The sequence below is a fragment of the Crocuta crocuta genome, unplaced genomic scaffold (assembly GCF_008692635.1).
Source record: "Crocuta crocuta isolate KB4526 unplaced genomic scaffold, BGI_CrCroc_1.0 scaffold337, whole genome shotgun sequence".
Taxonomy (NCBI): domain Eukaryota; kingdom Metazoa; phylum Chordata; class Mammalia; order Carnivora; family Hyaenidae; genus Crocuta; species Crocuta crocuta.
Genome location: NW_027528873.1, coordinates 5,373,566 through 5,398,159, shown reverse-complemented (window position 1 = coordinate 5,398,159; position 24,594 = coordinate 5,373,566). Strand labels below are relative to the sequence as shown.

Genomic DNA, 24,594 nt, shown 5'->3' with positions numbered 1-24,594 from the left:
CTAAATAAACATTAACAATTAAAAAAAAAAAAACACATTTCAAAGCTAAATGTCAGTAACTGGGTATTGACCACAGCTTTTACCTGTTTATATCCATCATGTCCCACTCACCAGGCAATTGTGGGATGACTCTGCATGCAAAGATTTATGAAATTCTCCTGATTGGCTGTGATCTAGAAGGAGCTCTTTGTTTGGTTCTCAACCCACTTCTTCCACCCTACATTCTTCTGGGAAGGCAGCAGATAGAGCATGTTCCAGGGTCCCAGCATGTGTCAGCTAGAATTGGTAATTATTTGAGACTTTATTCAAAGTCATTTCCAAGAGAAGTCTGCTCTACTTCCAGGGTGGAAGAAAATCAGAAAAGTCAAAATAAACTCATATGTACTTGTGTATGATACAATCAACAGAAAACCCTGAACTACTGGCACTTCAGAGAAGCCAAGAACTAGGCAAAGATTCAGATTTTAAAGTCAGTCTCTTCCCAAGTGTGTTTTTAAGTGCCCGGGTTTCCAAAATTCATGCTGTACATTCAAAACAACTCTCCTGGAAATTTTAAAACAAACCCCAATGAGTTTATTTTCTTTTCTTTGCAAAGCATTTAAGCTGTGTACCTGCAAGGAAAGACCTCTGTCCCTGGACTAGTAACCTCTTGGAAGTTTTTAATCCTCAAGCAAAATGTAGGTGTGAGGGCTTCCTGATCTGATTCAAAGCCACTTTAACATTGAGAAAAAGAGTATACACAATGCCCACTCCATTCTCATGGATTTATTTGTGCTTGGGTTTTTTGGGAGTTGGTTTTGGTTGTTTTTTTTTTTTTGGTTTGTTTTGTTTGTTTGTTTTTTGGTTTTTGGTGGGTTGTTTTTTCAGGATTCTTGATTTCCTTTTCATTTTATGGTGAGTTAGCATTTAATTTTCAAATCACTTTCCTGGGCCAGGCTTGTCAGCAAACAGCCAAATTGGCCTCTCTCTGCTCTGGCAAGAGTCTTCGGTGGCTCTTGCCATACCTGACCACCACCCTTCAGCGTATCCTCCTTCCCTACAGAGCCACAAAACATGGAGACCGTCGCTGGACAAAGGATTGTCTTGTCCTCCAAGGTAGCTTTCCATGAGGAGCTGTGAAAGAGAAGGAAAAACATCTCTGGTCTCTCCTTTGCCAGCACTGCCACTAGCTGGCTATGTGACCTTGGGCAAGTCACCTCTTCTTTCTACATCTGAGTCTTCACTAGTAAAATGAGGGTGTGGGATTAGATAATGTAGTAAGAACTCTGGCTTGTTTATTATCAGCACTTGGAACTGACACTTTTAACCTTCCCCTTTCATCTTCCCTTTCTGTCCCACATCTGGGAAAGCTGGAAAAAAGGAAGGAAGGAAGGAAGGAAGGAAGGAAGGAAGGAAGGAAGGAAGGAGAAAGGAAAGGAAGAAAGAAAGAAAGAAAGAAAGAAAGAAAGAAAGAAAGAAAGAAAGAAAGAAAGAGAGAGAGAGGAAGAAAGAAATAGAGGAAGAGAGAAAGAAAGAGAGAAAGGGAGAAAAAAAAGAAAAGCCTAGATGTTCCCTTGAGGGAGTTTTAGGTCAGATAAACCTCTGGGGGCAGGAACACTCACCACAGTCCCATCCTCTAACCACCTTAAAAACCCTGAGCCAGTCTCCTTTCCCTGCTCTTTCCAGCCATCTTTGGTCCTGTCCGGGATCTACTCTACCCTCCCCCCAAAAGATCATTATATGATAATAAACCTTTTCATACCCTTTTGATGTATGGTATAATGTGAACCAAATATGGGGCTACAGTCCATCCAGTGTCTATAGAGTGATCACAACAGACAATGTCAGATCTTTCTCGAAAGCAACGCTGTCCTGGAGATATGTAATGTGAGCTGCATGTGGGAATTTAAACTTTCTAGTAGCCACTTTAAAAAAGTAAAAACATGAGGGAGTCCCTGGGTGGCTCAGTTAGTTAAGTGGCTGACTTCCACTCAGGTCATGATCTCACGATTCATGAGTTTGAGCCCCACGTCCGGCTCTATGCTGACAGCGTGGAGCCTGGAGCCTGTTTCAGATTCTGGGTCTCCCTCTCTCTCTGCTCCTCCCCTGCTCACACTCTGTCTCTCTCTCCCTCTCTCAAAAATGAATAAACATTTAAAAAATTTTAATTTAAAAAAGGAAAAAGGTGAAATCAATTTTAGTAATGTAGTTTATTTAACCCACTATATCCAAAATATAATCATTTCAACATGTAATCAATAAAAAAAGTGTTCAGGAGATAGCTTAGCATTTTTTTCCATACTAAATCTTCAGAATCTGGTAAGTATTTTGCACTACGCCATGTCATGCGGAGGGACTCATCACATTTCAAGTTCTGAAAACTTGGGGCTAGTGGCTACTGCATCAGGAGGTACAGTTCTAAGAGACCCCAATGAAACCCCAGATTCCTGACACTATTGTTGTTTATAAGAAGTCTTACCATATTCATCAAAACTAAGATGCTATCAATTATACCTTATTTCATGTATCATTTAAAAAGTTGTAATTATAAATGCCATAAATTGTCAGATGGATTCAAAATTCAGAGATATTAAACTGTGAAAAAAAGTGTATACCTTAGAACTGATTTAAAATACATATGTATATATAGTCATTTCCCCTAAAAGGCCCAACTCCGGGGAAAGCTGCAAGGTGAGAAAATCAATGTCTTTGGTTCTATCACCCGTTTCCTATGAGATTCTGTCTCTCTCCTTTGACCCTCTCTACATAACTCCTGTCAATCCTTGCTTTAATTACCATTAAGTGATGAGGAAGTGCTCATTGATAAGCACTTATTGTATTATAGGAATCTTTGATGTGCACTTGTATTTTCAAAGAGCACATCTAAGTGAGACATTTATTGAGCACTACACTAGGCAGTGAGCTCACCTAATCCTTCCAACAGCCCTAGGAGTTAAGCATTATCTTCTTTTCAAAAAAAAAAAAAAAAACCCAGACCCAGAGAGGTTAAGTAACTTACCCAAGGTCAAACAGTGTCGAAACAGCAAGTTCACTTTCAAATCGAGATCTGTCTGACTTAAGAGGCCAGGTGTTTTCCCTATAACCAAAAGGAGAAGGTGAAAACGTCAGGATGACAGGTAAGGCCCCAAAGGCAACTACTTACCTGCTCCCTTCCTAATGAGACCACCTCACCCTTCACAAATCCCTAAGGATTGAACGGCCAGTGGCCTTCCCCTCAGAAACCCCATCATATGCCAGCTCTGCCCGCAGTATTTGGCCACCATGGTGATTCAGCAGGTTTCCTCTGCAAGAATGCAGGAAGCATTTGGAACTGACAAACCCCTAAAAAATATGCACCATCCTGAGCTCCAGGGAAATGCCTCAGTGAGCAGACGCAAGTGCACAGAAGGAAAAGGGCTGCATGTGCGTGTTTGGAGGGAGGCTCTGCACAGCTGAGTGGTCATGGCCCATCACTCATCACACAGTGGCTCTACAGCTGCAGTTCTCAGGAGCCCAGCAGCCCAGAGCCAGGCTGGGCACACATGACTTGTTTCTCTCCCCCCCATGGGCTTCACAGCAGCAGCTCGAAGACCTCACTTGGGTTGGAAGAGCCTCCTAGCCAGCCAGGCAGACAGAATTCCGGCCAGGCCCAGAGAGCTGAAATGTGAGAAGGGGCGATTCTTCGGGGTAACCAGGGGCAAGGCAGCATGAAGTATAGGTGATGCTTCCAGCCACGTGCGAAAGGACCCTTCAACCAAGTCCTTCAGCTACAGGTGAGTAGGCATCAAGACCGCTCTTAAGCACAATCCTCATTGATAAGCCGTGAATATTAGGGAGGAACTAAACAAGAAAGGAGTACTGGATGCATTTATAGAGAAAGAAGACAGTGCAAAAAATGAAGACAAGGCTCTGTCAATGATGGAGATTAGAAGCAGGCTGTCTTTGGAAAGAGTTTCTCTGCCACTTTGGGAGTCAGGCACTCAATAACTATTTACTAAGTGAATCATTCTATCTTCATAAATATTCAATGATGAAAACATTTTTATCCTCATTTTACAGATGAAGAAGCAGTCAGAACAACTGAAAGGTTCACAGCAAGTAAGTGACAGAGCCAAGATGTGAAGCTAGATCTTTAGGACCAAAACCTATGCTCTGAAATATCAGAAAGCCATTAGTAAGCTTTGGCTGCAGGTCTCAGAAGACCCAACACAAACAGGCTTAAACAAGGAGGAAATGGTGGTGGTGGTTCCAGGATTGAGCATCACCAAGGAGGTGCATGACCAAGGACATAACTTCTCCATCCTTCTCTCTTTGACCGGTCACCTTCAGTGTGTGGCTTGTCCTCTTGGGCTGTTGGCTCTTCTCATGGTCCCAGGATGGGTAGCCAAGGAGTAGGCATTGTGTGCAGACAATGGTAGCACTGAGAACCACTCTGTCCTGTAAATCTCATTGAGAACAAGGAGAAACATCCTAAAAGCAGAGCCCCAGCAAGCTTCTCCACTCACTTTATTGGCCAGGATTGAATCTCTGGGTCATACTCAATCTAAACATGTAGTAAGAGAAATGAGATGATCCTAATCATCTTGGATAAATATTCATCCTCAGGGGTTGAGAAAAGACCACAGCCTCTTCTACAAAGGAGGGCAAACCACTGGGGTTTTGTTAGTATTCTAGTTATTGTTGCTAGTCAAGAAATGTCCTGAAATTGAAACCAACACATTAACAAATGCTTTACCATTCTACCCTGAGGAAACACTGGCAAACCTGACTGATTTATGAGCTTATTTTCCAAAAGTCCACCAACCACCAATAAGACTAGTTAAGACTGGATTAAGCCAGGAAGAATTCTTGCAGAGGCACAGAAGGGACTAAGAGGGAAGGAAAGTAGCCTCTGTGAGGACACACCTGAGATGCTCCCGTGCTTGTCATAGATGCTGCCATTTAATGAACACGTGTCCCATGAAAGGACAGGATTCCTGACTGCTCATGCTCAGAAAGGAGGACACATCCCTTGGTCTCTATATCCAATCAGCATATTGCATTCAACCTACATCCCCCATGACATCCTGACCAGTCACCCTTAACTAAATATGACCCAACACTTGGGGAGGTGGATTTGAAGCTTGCCTTGCCCTCCTCCATTGGCTGTCTCTCAAATAAACCCTTTCTTTGCTACACACTCAATGTCTCAGTAACTGACTTGCTGCATGTTGGGCATACGAACAGGTTTGGTTACAAAACTTAGTGGCATGAAACAATAATGATTTAATGATTCTTACAGATAATTTGGAAAGGCACAGAAAGGATAGTTAGTATCTGTTTCATGATGTCAGAGACGTTAGCTGGAACAATTAGAATGGCTGGGTGTTGGGGGAAGGCGGGCAGAATGATTATGTAGAGGCTTCTTCACTCACATGTCTGGTGCCTGGGTGGGAATGACTCAAAGGCTGAGCTCAGCTGGGATCGTTAACCAGAGTACCTACACAGAGCCTTACAGTGCGGCTTGGATTTCTACACAGCGTGCCAGCCTCACACTAGTCAGACTCCTTACATGGCCTCCCTGGGCTCCCAATGTCAGTGAATAATTAAGGAAGAAAACTGTATTACCTTAAATGATTCCACCTAGGAAGTCATGTAACATAACTTCTACAATACTCTGTTGGTTAGATCAGTCATAAACCCACCCAGGCTCATGGGAGATTATGAAGACCCTATCTCTGGAAAGATATTAGAAGGAATATCAAAAATTTTGCAGCGACGTTTTTCAAACCACAGAGAAAAACAACAGTATCTGCCTTCAGATCAGAAATGAACTACACCTTCAGAAAACAATCACAGCATAGGGGCGCCTGGGTGGCTTAGTCGGTTAAGTGTCCAGCTTTCGCTTAGGTCATGATCTCGCAGTTCATGGGTTCGAGCCCCGCGTCGGGCTCTGTGCTGACTGCCAGCTCAGAGACTGGAGCCTGTTTCGGAGTCTGTGACTCCTTCTCTCTCTGACCCCCTCCTGCTCACGATGTCTCTCTCTCTCTCTCTCTCCTAGAAATAAATAAAACATTAAAAAATTTAAAAAAAAGAAAAGAAAACAATCACAGTATAATCACATTTGTAGAAAACTAACCATTTCTTGCAAACTTTTCCTAGAGCCAATTCTCTATTCAGCAGTGTGGCTGTAGGATAGACCATCCACCCATTGATTTCATCTATAATTTAGTAATCAGTAAAGCCGATACTTTTCAAAATATATGACCAACACACTCTCTGCTCCCTAGGAATTGTAAAGTTTAATGAGAAAAAATGGGCTGGTTTACAGTTCTTTTTCTTTAATTTTTTTTTCTTTTTCTATTGGTTGAAAGTTCTTTCTGTAGGATGCCCAGCTAGTCTGCCGCTTGTGTGAAATGGACCCCTGTGCTCTGTTTGCCCCAGCTTAGCCATCTGTAAAATGGAGCTAGCCATCCGAGGAGAAGCAAGTTCCTGTGACTCCTTTTCTCTATTCACAACAGATTTTAAGGTCCTTGGAGACTGTGCTGTTTAAATGCAAAATGTTATGACTATCATTTCATTATTTGAAAAGCTAAACAGCATGAGGATGCTTTTGTTGCCACGTTGCTAGGTTACTGACAGATCTGCCTGCCTGCACGAGATGTTGAGCCTTTCTACAGCTTTGCACCAGAACAGCCTTTCTCAGGCTGAGATGAAGGTGAGAGAGAGAGAGGTAACCGACCTGGAGTCAAGCTGCCATGGACACCACTAGGCCCCGGGGTGGGGGTGGGGGGGGCATTATCTATCAGGTAACATGGCTGGATCTTCCTGCTCTTTGAATCCAGCAACTCAGCTTGTAGTATCAATGCTAGAGATGGCTCAGTGCCCAACCAATGGGCTTAATCCTTACAAAATTCAGATTGCTGTGTCCTTTATTTTCCAGAGAGTAAGGGGTGAGATGATCAATTGTGGAAAGCAGGCAATACTACCTGGAACACGTGTCATAATCTCAAGGCATGACATCGTCCTTCTGACACAGTTGCCCACATTGTTTATAAAGAGGAGGGGTGGGAAATTTCATGCCATTAATATTGTACCATTAAAAATATTCTTTCTAGGGTCACCTCGGTGGCTTAGTTGGTTGAGCGTCTGACTTGGCCTCAGGTCATGCTCTCATGGTTCATGGGTTCAAGCCCTGCATCAGTCTCTGCGCTGACAGCTCGGAGCCTGGAGCCTGCTTGAGATTCCGTGTCTCCCTCTCTCTCTGCCCCTCTCCCACTTTCACTCTGTCTCTGTCTCTGTCTCTGTCTCTCTCTCAAAAATAAATAAACATTAAAAAATTTTAAAAAAATTCTTTCCAGGGCCAAGCCATCTCCTGTTGGCAGTCCTAGGGTGGATACTATTGTAAAGGTCTAAAGAAAGATAAGCTCCCCAGACATGGCATTTAGATATAGTAACAGGTAATTACACACACACACACACACACACACACAAGAAGGCAGTCTCACCCAGCACACCTCCAGGTGAGTGGTATTTATTGAATATACTGCTGAAGAAAACTTTCCAGCAGTTTTATCCTGGTGAGCCTTTGTCTCTTTAATAATGATTTAAACCTGGCAGCAGCAGCCTCCTGACTCTCAAAAACCCAGGGATATTTTCTCCCTGGCCATGGAACCGTGAAGAATAATTTTAGAATATTCTGAAATGATCTCATCAATGGGGATGTGATATTCAGTATTCATCTGAAATCCTCTACCCATCTGTTTCCTTCTAGAGAAACACGGGAGGCAAAAAAAAAAAAAACACAAGGAAACCAATAAAGTTGTTACAAATGAATAGGGGGAAGGGGGGAAAGACAGAGAAAAGGAAAGAGAAAGTGAAAAAGGAAACAGATGGAAATCAAGCTGTTGGAGAATTTTGCCCGGACAAGGCAAAAGAATGGACACGTCACCCTCAGAAAACCACAAAGTTTCCTCATTTGTCACCAAGGTTTACTGGGCACCTTTTCTACGGCTGCCTATGACAGGTGCTGGGGCGCAGCAGAGAGCCCTGACCACAGCCTGGCCAGAGAAACCAGGGAGCACACAAGTGAATGCACTTTTACAGACGACGGCGGGAGCCGGGAAGGAACGCCACGGGATGCCATGAGCATGTGTGACTGTGAGATGTAACTTAGATGGGTAGGTCATGGAAGGCCAACCTGAATTGGCGACATTTGGTCTTGAGAAGACCCTGGAGCCAATGGAGGGTGGATGGGAAAGAGTCGGGCCAGCAGAGCTCGCGACATGCACTGGGACCTGACCCCTGAAGGTGACCAAAACAGGAAGTGGAGCCCATGCACTTTCCCTATTGCGTCTAGAATGAGAAATCCATGATGAGCTGCAGTCTGTGGCACTCGCTGTGCCCTCCTCGCCTCTGCCAGGTCCCCCGAGGGGACAGCGGTCCTGCTGGTGGGATGATTGGCTTATACTACCTCTTTCTCACATCTGGAATGGAGTCAAAGAAAATCATCTGTTGGGTTTTGTAATTTGGTGAATGATCCTCTCTTTGAACAGTATCACTTTTCATAGCCTTTTCATCACTTTTTACCCACATGAAGTGCCCCTCCCTTGGTGTGTAAATAAATGCTTCCCCAAAATCTGGCTATAAAGGAGGCTTTGCAGTAAGCTATCTTCTAGGACAAAATGCAAAAGGAGGTTAATGTGTACAAATAGGGTGAATCCATGTTACACCATTGAAAGGAAAGGAAAGGAAAGGAAAGGAAAGGAAAGGAGAGAAGAAGAAAGGAAAGGAAAGGAAAAGAAAGGAAAGGTTTTTGAAACTGGAGAAAAACATTTATTTCTCTTGCTGTTGAAAGAGTTGCTTAAGTTGCTCACTTCACAGAAACCTCTAATAGTACTATATCAGTTAGCTGCAAATTCAGTTAAAATCATATAAACTTTGTGGGGAAGACCTAATATTGTCTCTTGATCCCTGAAATAATTTTTCTTAATGCAGCATGGTCACAATTTCCAGATGCTGGTAGCCTGGACAAAGATGGGAGGTAACATTCACAGGAACTGGCTCCATTTATTCAAAGTCACATCTGCCATAAACATTCTATATGCAAATTGCCTCAAGTGACTCTCCAGAAATTGACTAGTTTCTTATGCTGTATCTTAACACCAAACGAAATTGAAAACATTTTTATGGCTTATGTCCATAATATATTCCTTCAGTGTGTGCTGTTTTTATCTGCCAATATATTGTTCTTTTTTAATGCTAGCTTATGCATCACCAGTTCATTTTTTTGTGACGATGAGAAAAAAAGGAGTCTTCAGAAATATTTATCACATGAGAGCAATTAATGGCCACCACCAAAGTGGGTTCTGCCTTCCACTGTTCTTGAAATTGAATTGTTTCAAAAGTAGTGGGAAATTTCACACCATGTATGACGTAGAAGTTAAGCCCCATGTTTCTAGGGATGAAAGGTCTTGGGTACCTGAAGATATGCTGTCCTGGCCATAAAGCTTTGGCCACTTTGTTGCAAAAAAAATTTCCATCTAAGGTTTATACTCCAATTAAGGAGATCAGCAAAGCCACTGTCTTTTGTGATTTCTTTTTAATTGTGAGATGATGATGATTGTGTTTTTGTTTTGTGGGTTCTGAGGGGATATTAAATGTTCAGTCATGTTCTTAGAAGCTTGTTTTCCTCCTAATTCTGTTGCTCTTAAGAGTTTGGCAGGGGCCTTCAAAGCTGCCCTTTTTCTTTTGTTTTGCATCCCTGGAGCTTTGCAAAATGGTAACAGTGCTCAAGGCTCCAGCCTCCAAGAGGAGGCCCACCCCCTCCATGGAGGGCTCACATCTCACCCCTGCTTTAGAAATGCAACAATAGCAAGATTTAAATAAACAATATTTAAATAAATTGTTTTGTTTTGTAGATATAAATCCATATAAATGTATGAAAGAGAAAAATTCTTAATTTATAAAAGTCTTACAAATAAATTAATAAAAGAGAAGCACACTCTCACAATAATAGGCCAAAGATCTGAAAGGAAAAATTACAAAAGAAGAAATGCAAATGGGATACATAGACATATTTAATCTCACTAAGGATTTCTTAAAAATGCAAGAATAAAAACGCTGAAAAATATTTTCTTCTATCACACTGAAAGAAAATCTTTTTCCCCCAGTCTCTATTTTTTAAGACAATATCAAGTTTAGATGCTAAATCAGTCTAAAGGGAATTTTTACACACTAATAAAAATATAGCCATTGATATGCCATCAACAGATGGACAATTAGGCAGCATGTATCAAAAGCTTTAGAATGTGTTGAAACACTTTGGCCTATTATCTGCATTCTAAGAATTAATCAAAGGAACTAACAAATGTGCAAAAACAAAACAGCAAAACTTTATTAATGTGTCTATTTCTCATAGTAGTATTCATAATAGAAAAACTTTAGGAATATCCCAAATTTCAAAAATAGAGAAATATTAAACTGTAATATACCCATGTGACAAATATCAGCCAGCCATCAAGGATCATGTTTTGAGGAATGTTTAAAAACACAATAAAGCTATAGGGGCGCCTGAGTGACTCAGTCAGTTAAGGATACGACTTTTGGTTTTGGCTAAGGTCATGATCTCATGGTTTCATGAGTTCTAGCCCCGCGTCAGGCTCTGCGCCGACAGCATGGAGTTTGCTTAAGATTCTTTCTCCCTCTCTCTCTCTCTCCCCCTTCCCCTACTCACACTGTCTCTGTCTCTCTCAAAAATATATAAATAAACTTGAAAAAAACTACAAGTTATAAAAATTTTAAGTCAACTAAAAACTGTATACATCGTATGCTACTAACTTTAACATTTTTACTGAGTGGTATAATATTGAATGATAGTGAATATTCTAACTCTTCTGAACTTTTCAAATTTCACAATGATCAAATATTCACAAGAGAAAATATATATATATAAGTAGTAAAATAGGCACAAAATAAGAAGTTAGGAAGAGGCCAGCGCTGGTCGAAGGGTAACATACCCAGTCCCTTCTTAGACAACAGAGATTTAAACAGTTGCTCTATATTCTGAGTCCTGGAGGTCGGCTGTGCTGCCAGTGGTTATGGTTGGGCCGTGATTTTGTAAAATAACTGGGTGCTGGAAGAGAGAGTTCTGACCAATGGTCTTTGCGAGAAGGAGAAAAACCTCACCACCATTAAAAACACTCTAAATTGGAAACAACCAAGATGTCCTTTAGTAGATGAATGGATAAACTGTGGTACATCCAGACAATGGAATATTATTCAGCAATAAAAAGAAGTGAGCTATTAAGAGAAAACTTAAATGCATATTCCTAAGTGAAAAAAGCAAATCTGAAAAGGCTACATACTATATGATTCCAATAATATGACATTCTGGATATGACATTTTAGAAAAGGCAAAACTATGGAGACAATGAAAAGATCCATGGTGCCAGGAGTAGGCAGGCGGAGGGAAGAGTCAACAGGAGGTGCACAGAGGACTTTCTGAGCAGGGAAATGCTCTGTATCTTATAATAATAGATACACGTCATCATACGCTTGTACACCAAGAGTGAACATTAATGTAAATTCTAGACTTTGGGTGATCATGATGTGACAGTGTAGGTTCATCATTTGTAACAAATGTTCCCCTCTGTTGTGAAATATCCATGGGACTCCTGGGTGACTCAGGCAGTTAAGCATCTGACTCTTAACTTCAGCTTTCAGCTCAGGTCATGGTTTCACGGTCATGGGATCAAGACCCCAGGAGGCTCCGCACTGGGCATGGAGCCTGCTTAAGATTCCCTCTCTCCTCTGCCTCTCTCCTCTGCTCTCTCTCTCTCTCTCTCTCTCAAAAATAATAACAATAATAATAAAACAAAAACCCTCTCGGGTTCCATTCTACACGATCAGCCACCTGATTAGTTAAAATACTAACCCATGGCAGAACCACCACCAATAAGACAGACTCCCTTTCTTCACAACTCTCCCTGAAGCCACTCTTGGACTTTTTATAATACCTTTTCCCCTAACGCCTTCCCATGGCACTCACTTTATTCTGGTTTTAGTTGGATAAAAATATACCAGGTTATATATGGGGAGCAAGTAGTGTGAACTGCCCCCAGAGTATGAATAGCCCTGAGATATCTTTTTGGAAAAGAAGGATGGTGAGCTCTGCTATAGCAAGAGATCTCCTCAGCTCCAAAAGAAATTTACCTTAGTGGCCCACATTTAAAAATCTAATCCTCCTATTACAAAGAGGAACAAGCCACCAAGTCTCAGCAAACATTTAAGAAAACCAACGGCATGCAAGAATCTCAAAGGTAATCAAAGGAACTGATACCTAAAGTGCATGTACAGGTTTGAAAAGAGACCGTATCCATCAAAATTGAACAGGATACTTGAACATAGTGCAGAGAACAGCTGCAATGCATTGGAAATTAAATACATAATTGTCAAAATAAAAATCAATAGAAGGGCCAGAAGACAAAGTCACAGAGAGATTAAGATTTAAAAGAAGGGAGAAAGAAGAAAGGAAAGGAGAAAATTTTTAAAGGAAAAGAGGAGAAACACTTAAGTAAAATGGTAGCTCTAACTTCCGTCTAGGAATTCCAACACCAGTCACAGGAGTTCCAGAAGGAGAGAAAAAAATAAGAACTGGAAGAAAGAAAATTACATAAATCACTGAAGAAAATTTCCTAGAGCAGAAGCAAACACAAGCCTTGGATGCACCAGTTACTGAACAAAAAGGCCCACACCTATGTATATTCTTATGAGATTTTGAAACATCAAAGATAAGGAGAAGAACATAAACTTTCTGTGGGGGGGAGGCAGGGAATATCTACAAAAGAACGGGCATCAGACTTCTCATCAATTATTCTGGATCCTGGGAGACAGTACAGCAATTCCAGCAAATTCTGGTGGATTATTTTCAACCTAAATTCTATAGCTAAACGAACCATCAGTCAAGCACAAGGACTCTTTAAACATGCAAGGATTTAGAAATCTGGCTTTCTAGTTATGCTTTCTGAAAGACTCACTTGTTCGACGCCAGCAAAGATTTAAATGAAACAAAAGAAACAGGAAGATGTGTGGACCAAACCAGAAGGGCAACAAAATAAAATGTCAAAGTGACAGCTATGCAGCAGGAAAACCTAAAACTCCCACCAAAACAGGAAGTTGGGAATCCCCCCTCCACCCCATAAAAGCTATCAACTTAAAAAATCGATTTCTTGGAGGAGGACACTTGTGGGGATGAGCACTGAGTGTTATGTGGAAACTAATTTGACAATAAACTATTAAAAAAAAAATTCAAAAAGCAGAAAAAAGATAATGAAAAAAAAATCGATTTCTTTCTTTCTTTTTTTTTTTAAATATTTTTATTTATTTCTAGGAGAGAGAGACAGACAGCGTGAGCAGGGGAGGGTCAGAGAGAGAGGGAGACACAGACTCTGAAACAGGCTCCAGGCTCTGAGCTCACAGTCAGCACAGAGCCCGACGCGGGGCTCGAACCCACTAACCGCGAGATCATGACCTAAGCGAAAGTCGGACGCTTAACCGACTAAGCCACCCAGGCGCCCCAAAAATCGATTTATTTCAACAACAGTGTAATTACAGAAGCTTGATATACTTACTAATTAGCTAAATATATCATGTGATTAAAATTTCCATCCCCAAAATCAGACCACTTGCTTCAAATTACAAACAAAATATGTGACCTTAAGCAATTACTTAAATTCCCTTCGGCTCACTTTCCTGGTTTAAAAATGGGTATAAAAATAATTTCTACTTCCTAGGGTCATTGCAGGTATTAAATGAAATAATGCATGCACAATATTTAGTGCCTGACCCTCAGTAACTGCTATAAAAAGATTTATTGTATTATTATAATATTCATATCAACAAGAAAAAAAGAGAGGCAATTGGAGATTTTAGAAAAGATAAAGAAAGCTGTCAAGAAACGTCATATATCAGATCAAAGCAAATTAAACTGCAGCATGATTTTAGCAAGTAAAGTAATACGAGGTAGAAAACAGAGAACTCATTTGACCTTGAAGATTGGGTCTTTTTTCCTTTGAGTGCCATAAGTTTGGTAATTTAGGATTATTTTTCTTTCTCTACAACTCTAATCAAACTACTTGGTTCTCTACTGAATAATATTTACATAATTATAATTTCCAATTGCCATTTAATGGTTTTCGATTTTAAGAAACTAACCTACCGTCAAAGCACAGAAGATGTAATTATAGTTACAGATCAGAATATAAATGTAATAAACCTTGATCATGTAAAAGTCATAACCCAAGCTGAGGAGACAAGGCCAGAGAATAGGGGAAGGGAGAGTCTATGGTATAGTTTCTCTTCTTACATAAAGGGGACCCAAGAAATGGTAATAAAGTATAAGCAAAAGAAGATATATGGTTATAAAGGGAATCAAAAGAAGACATTCTAAACAATAATATAACTTTCAAATATAGAAGAGGAGAGGGATGATGTTCCCAAAATCATCCTACATTCCACAACTTCCCAAACCAATGTGCTTCTTGGGAGCGGGAACTGGAGAAGGCAGAAGGAGATAATTTTACTTTTTATTTATGCCTTGAAGTTATTTGAAAATTTTCTCATATGCTTGAGTTACTTACATGATTCAGTAAATCAAAAAGCACTGGTTCAGTGAGTCAAAAAATATCTACAGAGAACGTACTCTGTGCTAGGTCTTGTCTAGACTCTGAATCACAAGATAAAGTCCTGCCCTCAAAAAGCTAACATTCTGGTGAGGAAATTAACAGTAAACACAGAAACAGTTTGATGAATAAGCAAATTTTAGAGGGTGACTGCTGTGAAGAAAATGAAGTAATGTGATACGGGTTGTCTACAAGAGGGCAGGTGAAATCTTCCGGACTAGGGTATTCAGAGAAGGCTTCTGAGGGGAGATGAGATGTGAATGGTAACAGCAGCCATGCAAATGTTTGGGGGAGTGTCACATTCAAAGGCCTGAGACTGGAAGGAGCATGGCATGCAGATTTGAAAGACCAGCTGGTTGGAAGCAAATTTAGAAAGTTAGAAAGTTTCTGTTAAAAAGTCAGAAAGTTGCATGATTTTTCTCCAGAAACATTCATCGACTCAAATGCAGGCATGGAGGAGATTTGACAGTTGGGTTTGACCAGGTCAGGAATATTGTCAGGCAAGGAGGAGGATGAGGGAGGAGATGAAGGGGGAGAGGATGAGGAAGGTAATACGAAATTGTAGTGCTATGTCCCATTTAAAATGTGTTTCCAATGATGGCTGCAACAAACCCTCCATGTACATGCTCTTTTGTGATATGATCCTGCCACTCACCCACTAAGAGGGGGAGTCTATTTCCCCTCCCTTCAGATTTGGGCTCACCATATATTTTATTTTGACTAAGAGAATGCAGCCAAAGTACTGTGTGTACCTTCTGCAGCTTCGAGTTTTGCCAATTACAATACTCCCTCTTGACATCCAGCTGTCATGTAAAGAAGCCCAAGATAGATGCTGGAGGCAGCCCTGCATGAACTGAGAGTGAGTGAGAGAGAAGAGAGCAAGAGAGAGCTTCCAGCCATCACCACCAAGGTTCCAGACCTGGGAGTGAGGCTGTCATGGACACCCCAATCTCAGCTGTCATCTGATTACGGCCTCATGAGGGTCTCCAGTTGATGCCATGTGGAACAGAAGAGCCATCCAGCCAAGACTTGCTCAAATTTCTGGCCTACAGAATTGTGAGCAAACCAAATGTTTGTTTTTTGAGCCACTAAGCCCTGTGATGATTTGTGATACAGCCTTAGGTAAAGCAGGAAGTGCTCCCTCGACTTGTTGTCATCCTCCACTGAAAGGAAATGAAGACGGGGGAGGAGGGAGGAGACGTGTTAATGCCATTTATTGGAATTGAGGCTTTCCTGAGGTGGACGGATTTCTGAAGTGAGACTACTACTGAGGAGGGTTAGCAAGACAGGAGGGGATACCAAAGAGTGCAAAACTCAAAATCAGTATTTTGAGGTAATGCTGTCATCACGGATGACAGGGCCATGGATGTGACCACAGGTATGAGGTGCCAAGGAGACCAAGGAACGGAGAGGCCGGGGTGTTGAATGGGTCATCTGCATAGCTGTTAAGTTTGCCAAGAACACTGACAAGGAAACAGCCTAATAATAGTGTTTAAGTGCGCACTCTGGAGCCAGACTGCATTCCCAGCCCTGACTCCATCACCAACTGTGTGCGATGTTAGGCACAGTGTATTACTGTCGGCACCTCAGTTTGCTCACCTATACAGTGAGGGTGGTAATAGTGCCTATCTCATAGCATTGAAGGAATTGAATAAAATGAAGCTTTTGTGGTGTTTAGAAGAATTCCAGGAGAAGAGAGAAAACCCAGTGAGCGCTGTCACTGTCATTATCGTTGACAGTAGAGATAAAGACAGCAAGGCAGGTGCTGCAGGCACCGAGGACTAAGGTCAGTGAATGACAACAAGGTGGGGTAGCAGGTGGTAACATCAGATGATGTGCTTCAAAGGGGCTGAGAGCTTTGAAGTTGGAAGCAAGAGCAATGATTAATTAGAAGTAGCAAAGGCAAGGAAGGAAGAGACTTGCCCTTTTTTCAGGCTTTAGGGGCCATGGGGTATGAAATCAAAAGTCTCTCCTTGAGCAGACTGCAGAGGAGGCAGTGTCCTCGGGGAGAGCCAGGGTCCAGCTGGAGCGAGGGTAAAGGGCACGTCCCGGGAAGGGGACGAGAATGTGTGTGTGCCGATGACAGAATGACAACCAAGAGCTCCAAAGAGCATAGGAGGAGAGGCGGGACAGATGAAGAGCAATGGAGGAAGGCCAGATTTCAGCATGGACAGAGTGGCATGGGGATAAGGAAACATTCAGGAAGGGCTTATCGGATGGGGATCAAGGATTAAGGAAAATATATCCATGACATATTCAACATGGAGTTGGACCAGGAAGTCCCTCGGGAAGAAATGTGGGAAAACCCAAAGCCAGTTGTCCATTCTTGTGGCTCAGAGTGGTATGTGGGTCTGGGGGCGGCAGGTGCTGCTAGGCAACTCACTTCCCCATGCAAGTTTTAGAAAGTACAGAGAATGTGAAGGTGAAAGGGGAATTGTTCTCCTCTATACCTAGCTGGAAGAGGGAAGAATTAGAACATCCATCTGTGATCCATTCACGGAAACCCGAAGGGTGATTACCCCTCCTGAGGCACAAAGGCTGGGCCTCCTGACTCTGGGTGATTCAAGGTACCAGGGGCTTGATATCTCCCATGGCAAAAGAAAGGGCCGTTACTAGCCTTCATAGTGTGAATTAGCCCATTTGGGCTCCTCTAACAAAAATACCATGCACTGGGTGGCTTAAAAACATTGATTTCTCTGGGGCTCCTGAGTGGCTCACTTGGTTAAGTGTCCAGCTTGAGCTCAGGTCATGATCTCAGGGTTTGTGAGTTCAAGCCCCATGTCAGGCTCTGTGCTTGACAGCTCACAGCTCGGAGCCTGGATCCTGCTTCAGATTCTGTCTCTGTCTCTCTGTCCCTCCCCTGCTCGCGCACTCTTTCTCTCTCTCTAATATAAGTAAACATTAAATTAAAAGAAAATATTTCCCAGAGTTCTGGAGGCTGGGAAATCCCAGATGAAGGCACCAAGAGATTCAGTGTCTGATGAAAGGTTACTTCCTGGTTTATAGGTAGCCACCATCCTCACTATGTCCATGTGTGGAAAAAGAGGTGGTCTCTTTGAGAAGGGCGTTTACCCTCATGTCTTATCCCTTCCCCTCCCCCTTTCTGCGCCAGTCACACGAGTCCCCTTCTGTCCTTGCCCATGCCAAGCACTTTCCCACCACAGGGCTCTTGCTCCGACTGTTTCCTTATCTCTGAAGCATGTACGTGGCTCGCTTCTGTCACCTTATTAGAGGCAACTTCCCCGACCTCTTCTCACATAAACTAGAACTGTCATATACAAAGGCTTTCCATCTCCTTACCCTGCTTTATTTTTCTCCATTACACTTTTCATCATCTAATATACTATCTCTGTGGGGGTTTGTTGCCTGCTACATCCCTGGCACCTAGAACTGTTTCTGTAACATAAATATTTGTTGAATGAATGAATGATTGCATTTGTACTCTCATTTCAATACATTCTGTGTGCCTGACCTTAGTATGAGGCTTAAACTCTCTAACGTCTCATTTCCATGAAATGGTAATATCAAAACACCTACCTCCTACTGTTTTTGCTAAATTAAATGACATAATACGTGCGCAGTATCTTCCACTGTGTTTGACAGGAGCTAAGTCAACACTTGTTGCCATTGCTGTTGGTATCATTAGTCAATGTTACTGCCACAAACTGCAGTGAAGAATTAGTCTTAGTGTCCCCGGAAACTACTTGACCCACTTCTGGGAGTGCTAGAGACCAAACTCGATTGCCATGCTTGCCCTGTCCTGCCAGACGCCCCCCGCTTCCCGTGTACCCCACCGGACGCAGGCTCACGCACCTGCCAGAGCCCTCTGTGGAAGTACACTTTTTCTCAGGGAGAAAATAGCTCACCCATGTGACACCAATTCCATCTTCCAGGACACCAGGGTGGTATTCTGTACAATGAAAGTAATTTACTAAATGGTCCTCTGGTGCCATCAAAAAGTGAATTCATTTTGCACAGGTCACAAGTTTACTTCCAGAGAGCAGTTTCCTCCCTGACGGAGCAGGGCCAAGACTAATGGAAAATTGAAGCGCAGCATGGAGGGTCCACGCAACAGTGGTTCCCGATAGTCCTGGGCCTTGGGTGCAAAGATGACGGTAGTAAAGTGAAGTTGTTCTCCACCTTGCTCTGGGGACTGTTGACTTGTCCAGAGGGACCAGAAGATGGGGGGAGGGGTTACCACCATGAGGAAGGCATGGGAAGAGAAGACAAAGCCAGAGTCAGGACCAGTTGTCTAAAAATTCAATAAACCCAAACCTGACTGGTGTTGAGAAACTGAGAGAAAGTGAGAGTGAGACTGAGAGAGAGAGAGAGAGAGATTGTACAGAGAATACAATGTTCTTAACCATATTTTTAGAATGTGGCTGGGAATCCCAGCCCAGACATAGAGAAATTATAGCATGGGGTGTCTACAATGACCGCAGAGCCTTTGATAATATCAAATTCCTACATCAAGTTCTCTATCTCTCTCCTTTCTTATTTCTCTTTTAAAAAGATCTCCTCTCACATCTGTGTGAGCACTCCATGGCTGCTCTTCTCAGATAAGTAACAGCATTTCTCACCAGATCTGGATTTAGAATCTGCCCTTTTTGAACATTCAGAAATCACTCTAAAATGTCAAACAAAGCAAGGCTATTTGAGGAGATATCTACAGCACACACAGGGAAGGCAAGTGACATTCACCGCTACTCTTCTCAAATTTGCATCGAGAGCTGCCTCAGATTAGAAAGAAATCCAACAGACGATGTTATTCAGTGACAGGAAATACCCTTTTAGCAGATTGTTGTAGAATTTGGACAGCGTAGACACAAAGATGCCAACCTGTATCGTTTCTCTTGCTGGTCATTTTCTTTAGCCACTCCCCACTTCTTGCTTGTCTTCTAGAAATCTGAGAGCCAAGGCTTTCATTTTAAGGGACCAGCTCAAAATTGTACAACACTGGCCCTTCTGTCTGTTAATAAGTGTTTTGTGAAAAAATCACTTTTGTCAATTTAATTTGGTAAATTCTAGGCAGAAAAAAGTTAAACAGGTGTCTCTAGTGAGGACTTTATTGTACTTTTACTATGTGGGTTGCGAATCTCAAATATATGGATACAGTATGTGATGTTCTCCAAACTTACTTGTTGAGAGAAACCTACCAGGAACATCCTATAGAGGCATTTCTGCAGAGAATTTTAAGGAATGCTGATTAATTTTTTTTTCCTTTTATTGGCCCAAAGAAACATTAATGTATTCTGTTTTGGTAATATTCTTTTTTTATTATTTATTTATTTAAATTCAAGTTCGTTCACATACAGCATGGTACTGTTTTCAGGAGTAGAACCCAGTGATTCATCACTTACATAAAACCGTAAAACACCCAGTGCTCATCTCAACAAGTGCCCTTCTTACTGCCCCTCACCCATTTAGCCCATCTCCCATTTACCTACCCCCCCCCAGCCACCCTAAGTTTCTTCTCTGTATTTAAGATGCTATGGTAATATTCTAACTAGCAGTATTTTTAATGTGAGGGCTGATGTACTGGGCACTTTTGAAAATGTTGGCTTAGATGTTTGGTACACACTTCGATTCATAATATGGAAATCTCAACCCCACAATAGTGGAATTATCATAAAACTCCAGCCATCACTGATTGCAGACAGCCTGGCACAGCGGTGCAGGCCACACTCTGGAGCCAGATTTCCTGTTTAAATCTCAGTTTTAATCCCATTTATTAACCGTGCAGCCTTGTGTTATGTACTTAACCCCTCTGTGCCACCATTCTCAGCTTCACCATATGTGTAGTGAGGATCATAATAATGATAGTACCTACTTCACAGAGATGCTTGAAATTCAATGAGTTAACAATTTATAAAATATTTAGAATGATAAATATAAGATTTTGTAAGGGAATATATCATAAATCATTTTAAGCTCTCAAAAACAAAATGGTATGCAAACCCTTTGATCCAGTAAGATATTTCTTATGCCCTTCCCCATCTAAGAGCTGTCCTATTTTCCATGTGAAAGAGAACAATGGAAATTTAAGTTCAATGTTAACAAAATATTATTGACTGAGATATTACACAATATTTGGATGTAGAATGAGAGAGTGTTCAGTTTGGGAAATTTTAGACAAAATACCAGACATGGTCTAAATATGACTTAGCCTAAATCCACCAAGTAGCTGACCCTGGGAGCACTGATATTTTATGTAGGAGAAGACACAGACAAGTATGTATGCGCATTTTGTAATTGCTGAGCAATGACAGTTGAAGACTTTGGCTATTTTTTTTATGCTTTATTTATTTTTGAGAGAGACAGAGGGAGGGCAAGCAGGGGAGGGCCAGAGAGAAGGGAGACACAGAATCCGAAGAGAGGCCCAGTCTCTGAGCTAGCTGTCAGCACAGAGCCCAATGTGGGGCTCGAACCCACGAATCGCAATATCATGACCTGAGCCAAACTCGGACGCTTAACCGACTGAGCCACCCAGGTGCCCCAATTTTGGCTATTTTACATTCCTGAATTGAAAATATAACTATTTGTGCATCATAAAACCATACTCATATCAATGTCATGAACCTTTCATTAGCAAACACATTTTCAGCATATGACTAGATTTCAAGAAGTTCTGGGAGGTATTAATGATTATACATTGAGAACTCCATGTCCGCCACAGGGCCCTTCTTCCCAGCCCCCTAATCCTGCACCTTCGTCTCTACTCTTTGCTGGTCTATCCCTTTCTCCCACCAGTACAAACACAAGGCTCTGCCTTAAAACAAATCTTCAAAACTCCACTGCAAATTCCATTCTCAGGGTTCCCCCAAGCTAATTTCAACTCCTTTTAAAATAATTTCCTATGCTTAAAGACATGACTGAAAATCCCTCAGGTTCTCTATCCTTGGCTGGGGAAAGGCACCTTGTACCGCACAGGTCCTAGTGAGGCTAGTGCTCTAAAAGAAGCCTATAAACTCTCTTCAGACCTATTATTGCTTGTTATTTCCAAAGTGAGGATGTGTGTGCATTGTGCCTCATTTTCTTCCTCCCCCTGGGTCCATCCTGAGCCCCTGTCTGAGCAGCTCTAAGCTCTGGGGACTGACTCCTGTGAACTGCATTGCATCAACCAGGCTCCACTGCCAACTGGCTCTTGGGTGGGTTTGGCCAAAGAGAAGACAGGGCATTTCTTTCCTGCTCTGGGCCATATTTTCTGAGCAGCTGTGCCCTCCCCTAACTTCAGCTTGCCCTGGACTGGAGTAATGGACTTTGTAATGCTTCTGTCCCTTCAGGCCTGGGACGGTAATGGCTCCCACTGTTGCTAATCCCTCACCATCCCTGCTTGCTCCCTTAGCCCTGTCCACACCTCGGTAAGCAGCCTCTTATTTGCAGTCTCTTGAACTATAGGAATTGGAATTTGTTTGTTGCTAAGCTCCTAACTGATATAGAGCCCTGATAAAAATATAATTGTTTAATGTAAATAATTATTTACATTAAATATGATTGTTGAACAAAAAATAGCATGTTTCAACTTTCGATAGCCTCAAAGGTGAGGAAAAATCAGTTATTGCTTCCACTCAGCTTTGCCACCTTACTGGGCAAGGGACCCTCCCTCAGCGAGTTATGCCTGTTACAGATGTCGTAGTTCTTCCAGGAGCCATCAGTAATATTCACGATTCTCTAATGACTGAAGTACCTCAGACACGACCTGCATTTACAACTTATAATTAAAAGCCATTTCAAGACACATAAAGTAATGTTCTCTTTAAAAAAAAAAAAAAAAAAGCTTACCTTGACATTTGGAATCTAGAATCTCACACAATTAATCCACTTTAGCAAACACTCTGGGTCCCTTGCCCCTGGTCCTCTCTCTACCTGGATCTACTCCAGGTCTCTTCATGCCTGACTTTTCTTTCTTTGTCGTTTGAACCTCAACCTAATGATGACCCACTTAGAGAGGGCTTTAAGTAGCCACCCGCCTTCTATCCCAGCATTCTAATTTAATGCTATACTAACACCTGTTACTACTTGGTATTTTTGCTGCTATTTCTCTGTTTGTGTGCCTTCTCTGCCACTAGAACATAAGCTCCACTACAAGGACTACAAGCTGAGACCATATCTGTTTTATTCCCTGATGAATCTTTCCACATTTAGCCCACAGTGTGTACTGAAAAAATACTATCGAATGAATTAATGAATGAATTGGCATATTACCAGAGATAAATGGAATAAAATAAGTTTCCTGCTTTCAAGCAACTTGTAAATGAGAGAAAGAAACACACTTAGAAATTTATAGTAGAAGAAAGTGCTGTAATAGAACACAGAGTCCCACTTTTGGCTATAGCGGACTATCATATAGCAGAGCGATCATCCCACTGAACAAGCTACGAAAGTGTGATACATCTGTTGGAAGACATTGGGAATCCTCAACAAAGCCATGATTTGCATGACCAGGAGCCCAGAGAAAAGAGAAACTCATTGTGGTGAGCCCAGCACTCCATATCTCATATCTCCTCAGGGCATTTGCTGATCCTTAAGTGGCATGTACGGAATGGCTGAGAAGCCCCGCAGAAAGTAACTGCTAAGGGGCAGAAGAGCTGAGCAGCACTTTTATCCTCTCACAGAAATGTGGAGACAAAACTTGGAGTTCAGGGCCAGCAAGACAACCAGGACGAAAAGGGCCAAGATCCAGGAAAAGAGGGGACCCCAGAGGGAGGAACCCAACAATCAGAGCACCATTTCCCCTCATGGCATTTGCTGGTTCAATTAGCAGCTATGAAGAGTCAGACAGGGACCTCTAAGACCATGAGAAACTGAGCAGAGCTGCCGGCAGTGTCTCAATACTGGAAGATTTTTTATATTCTCTCTGGAGGAAGAAAGTACCATCTATAATCTCTGTGGCTTTTCATATACATGTCTGGAATTTAATAAAATGTTGCCAGATATCCAAGAGAGATGACAAAGAGGCACACACAACAACAACAACAAAAAAAAAGACAGTAGGAACAGACCCTCCAGAGATTTAAGGAGTTATTTAAATACTTTAAAACCCCTATGATTTATAGATTAATGAAAATAAAAGATAATTATAATCTATAAAATAGAATCACATATAAATTACAAAACTCATATCAGAAATTCAGAACTCAACAAATAGATTTGATAGAAGATTAGATACAGCTCGAAAAAGGTCTCGTAATCTGGAAGATAGAAGAGTGGGAATTATCCAGAGTGAAGCACAGAGAAGGGGGAGGTAAAATACAGAGAGACACAGGAGGCCTACCAGAACTATATGGAAGTATGGTTCCAAGGAGGAGCAGGAAAAAAAGGGAGGCAGAACAATATTTGAAGAAATAAGGACCAAGAAGTTTCCAAAACTGACAGAATACATCAAGCCACAGATTGAGAAAGTCCCTCAAGCCCCAAGCAGGATAAATACAAAGAAAAACACACCAACCCACATCATTAAAAACCAAATGCAAAGAGAAAAACCTTGGAGTTATATACAATTTGGTATAGTTACATAAAGAAGAGAATAATCTTGCTTCCGAGGATAAGATAAAGATTCATAAAGAAGGCAACAATTTATTTATTCATGCATTAAATGAGAAAAATTCATAGAGAACTTAATATACATCTATCACTAAGTTGAATTAAAAAGAAAAAAAGATAAGAATGACACAGTCCCTGCTTTCCAGGAGCTCAAGTTGATGTGCAGAAGAGACAGAAATGTAAACAAGGAGCACTGAGTGTTATGTGGAAATTAATTTGACAATAAACTATTTGTAAAAAAAAAAAAAAAAGAAAGAAAAGAAAAGAAATGTAAACGAGGTCTCCATGAAACCTAGCAGGAAGAATTGTTTTTCTCAGCCTGAAAAGAAGAATAATGCTTGGGGTGGGCAGGGGTGAGGGACTAGGGAAAGTTGCAGGACTGTATGTTGTCTTGCTGGAGGATCTAGGGGTG

At 41.7% G+C, this 24,594-nt stretch overlaps 1 protein-coding gene across 6 annotated transcripts in view; it reads right to left on the bottom strand.

The window, feature by feature from the left end:
- Positions 1–24,594, bottom strand: part of LOC144225508 (uncharacterized) — a 121,353-nt gene that overhangs the window by 51,212 nt on the left and 45,547 nt on the right. For 3 of the 6 annotated variants that reach the window (XM_077756734.1, XM_077756738.1, XM_077756739.1), the window contains exon 2: positions 2,999–3,076. Coding sequence is in view for 4 of the 6 variants with exons in the window: in XM_077756738.1 (XP_077612864.1) it covers positions 2,999–3,076 (78 nt within the window). In the remaining 2 variants the exon portion in view is untranslated. Of the gene's footprint in view, positions 1–111; positions 277–611; positions 1,114–2,998; positions 3,077–24,594 lie in introns of all 6 variants that reach the window. The other 3 variants (XM_077756736.1, XM_077756735.1, XM_077756737.1) reach the window with 2 other exon arrangements.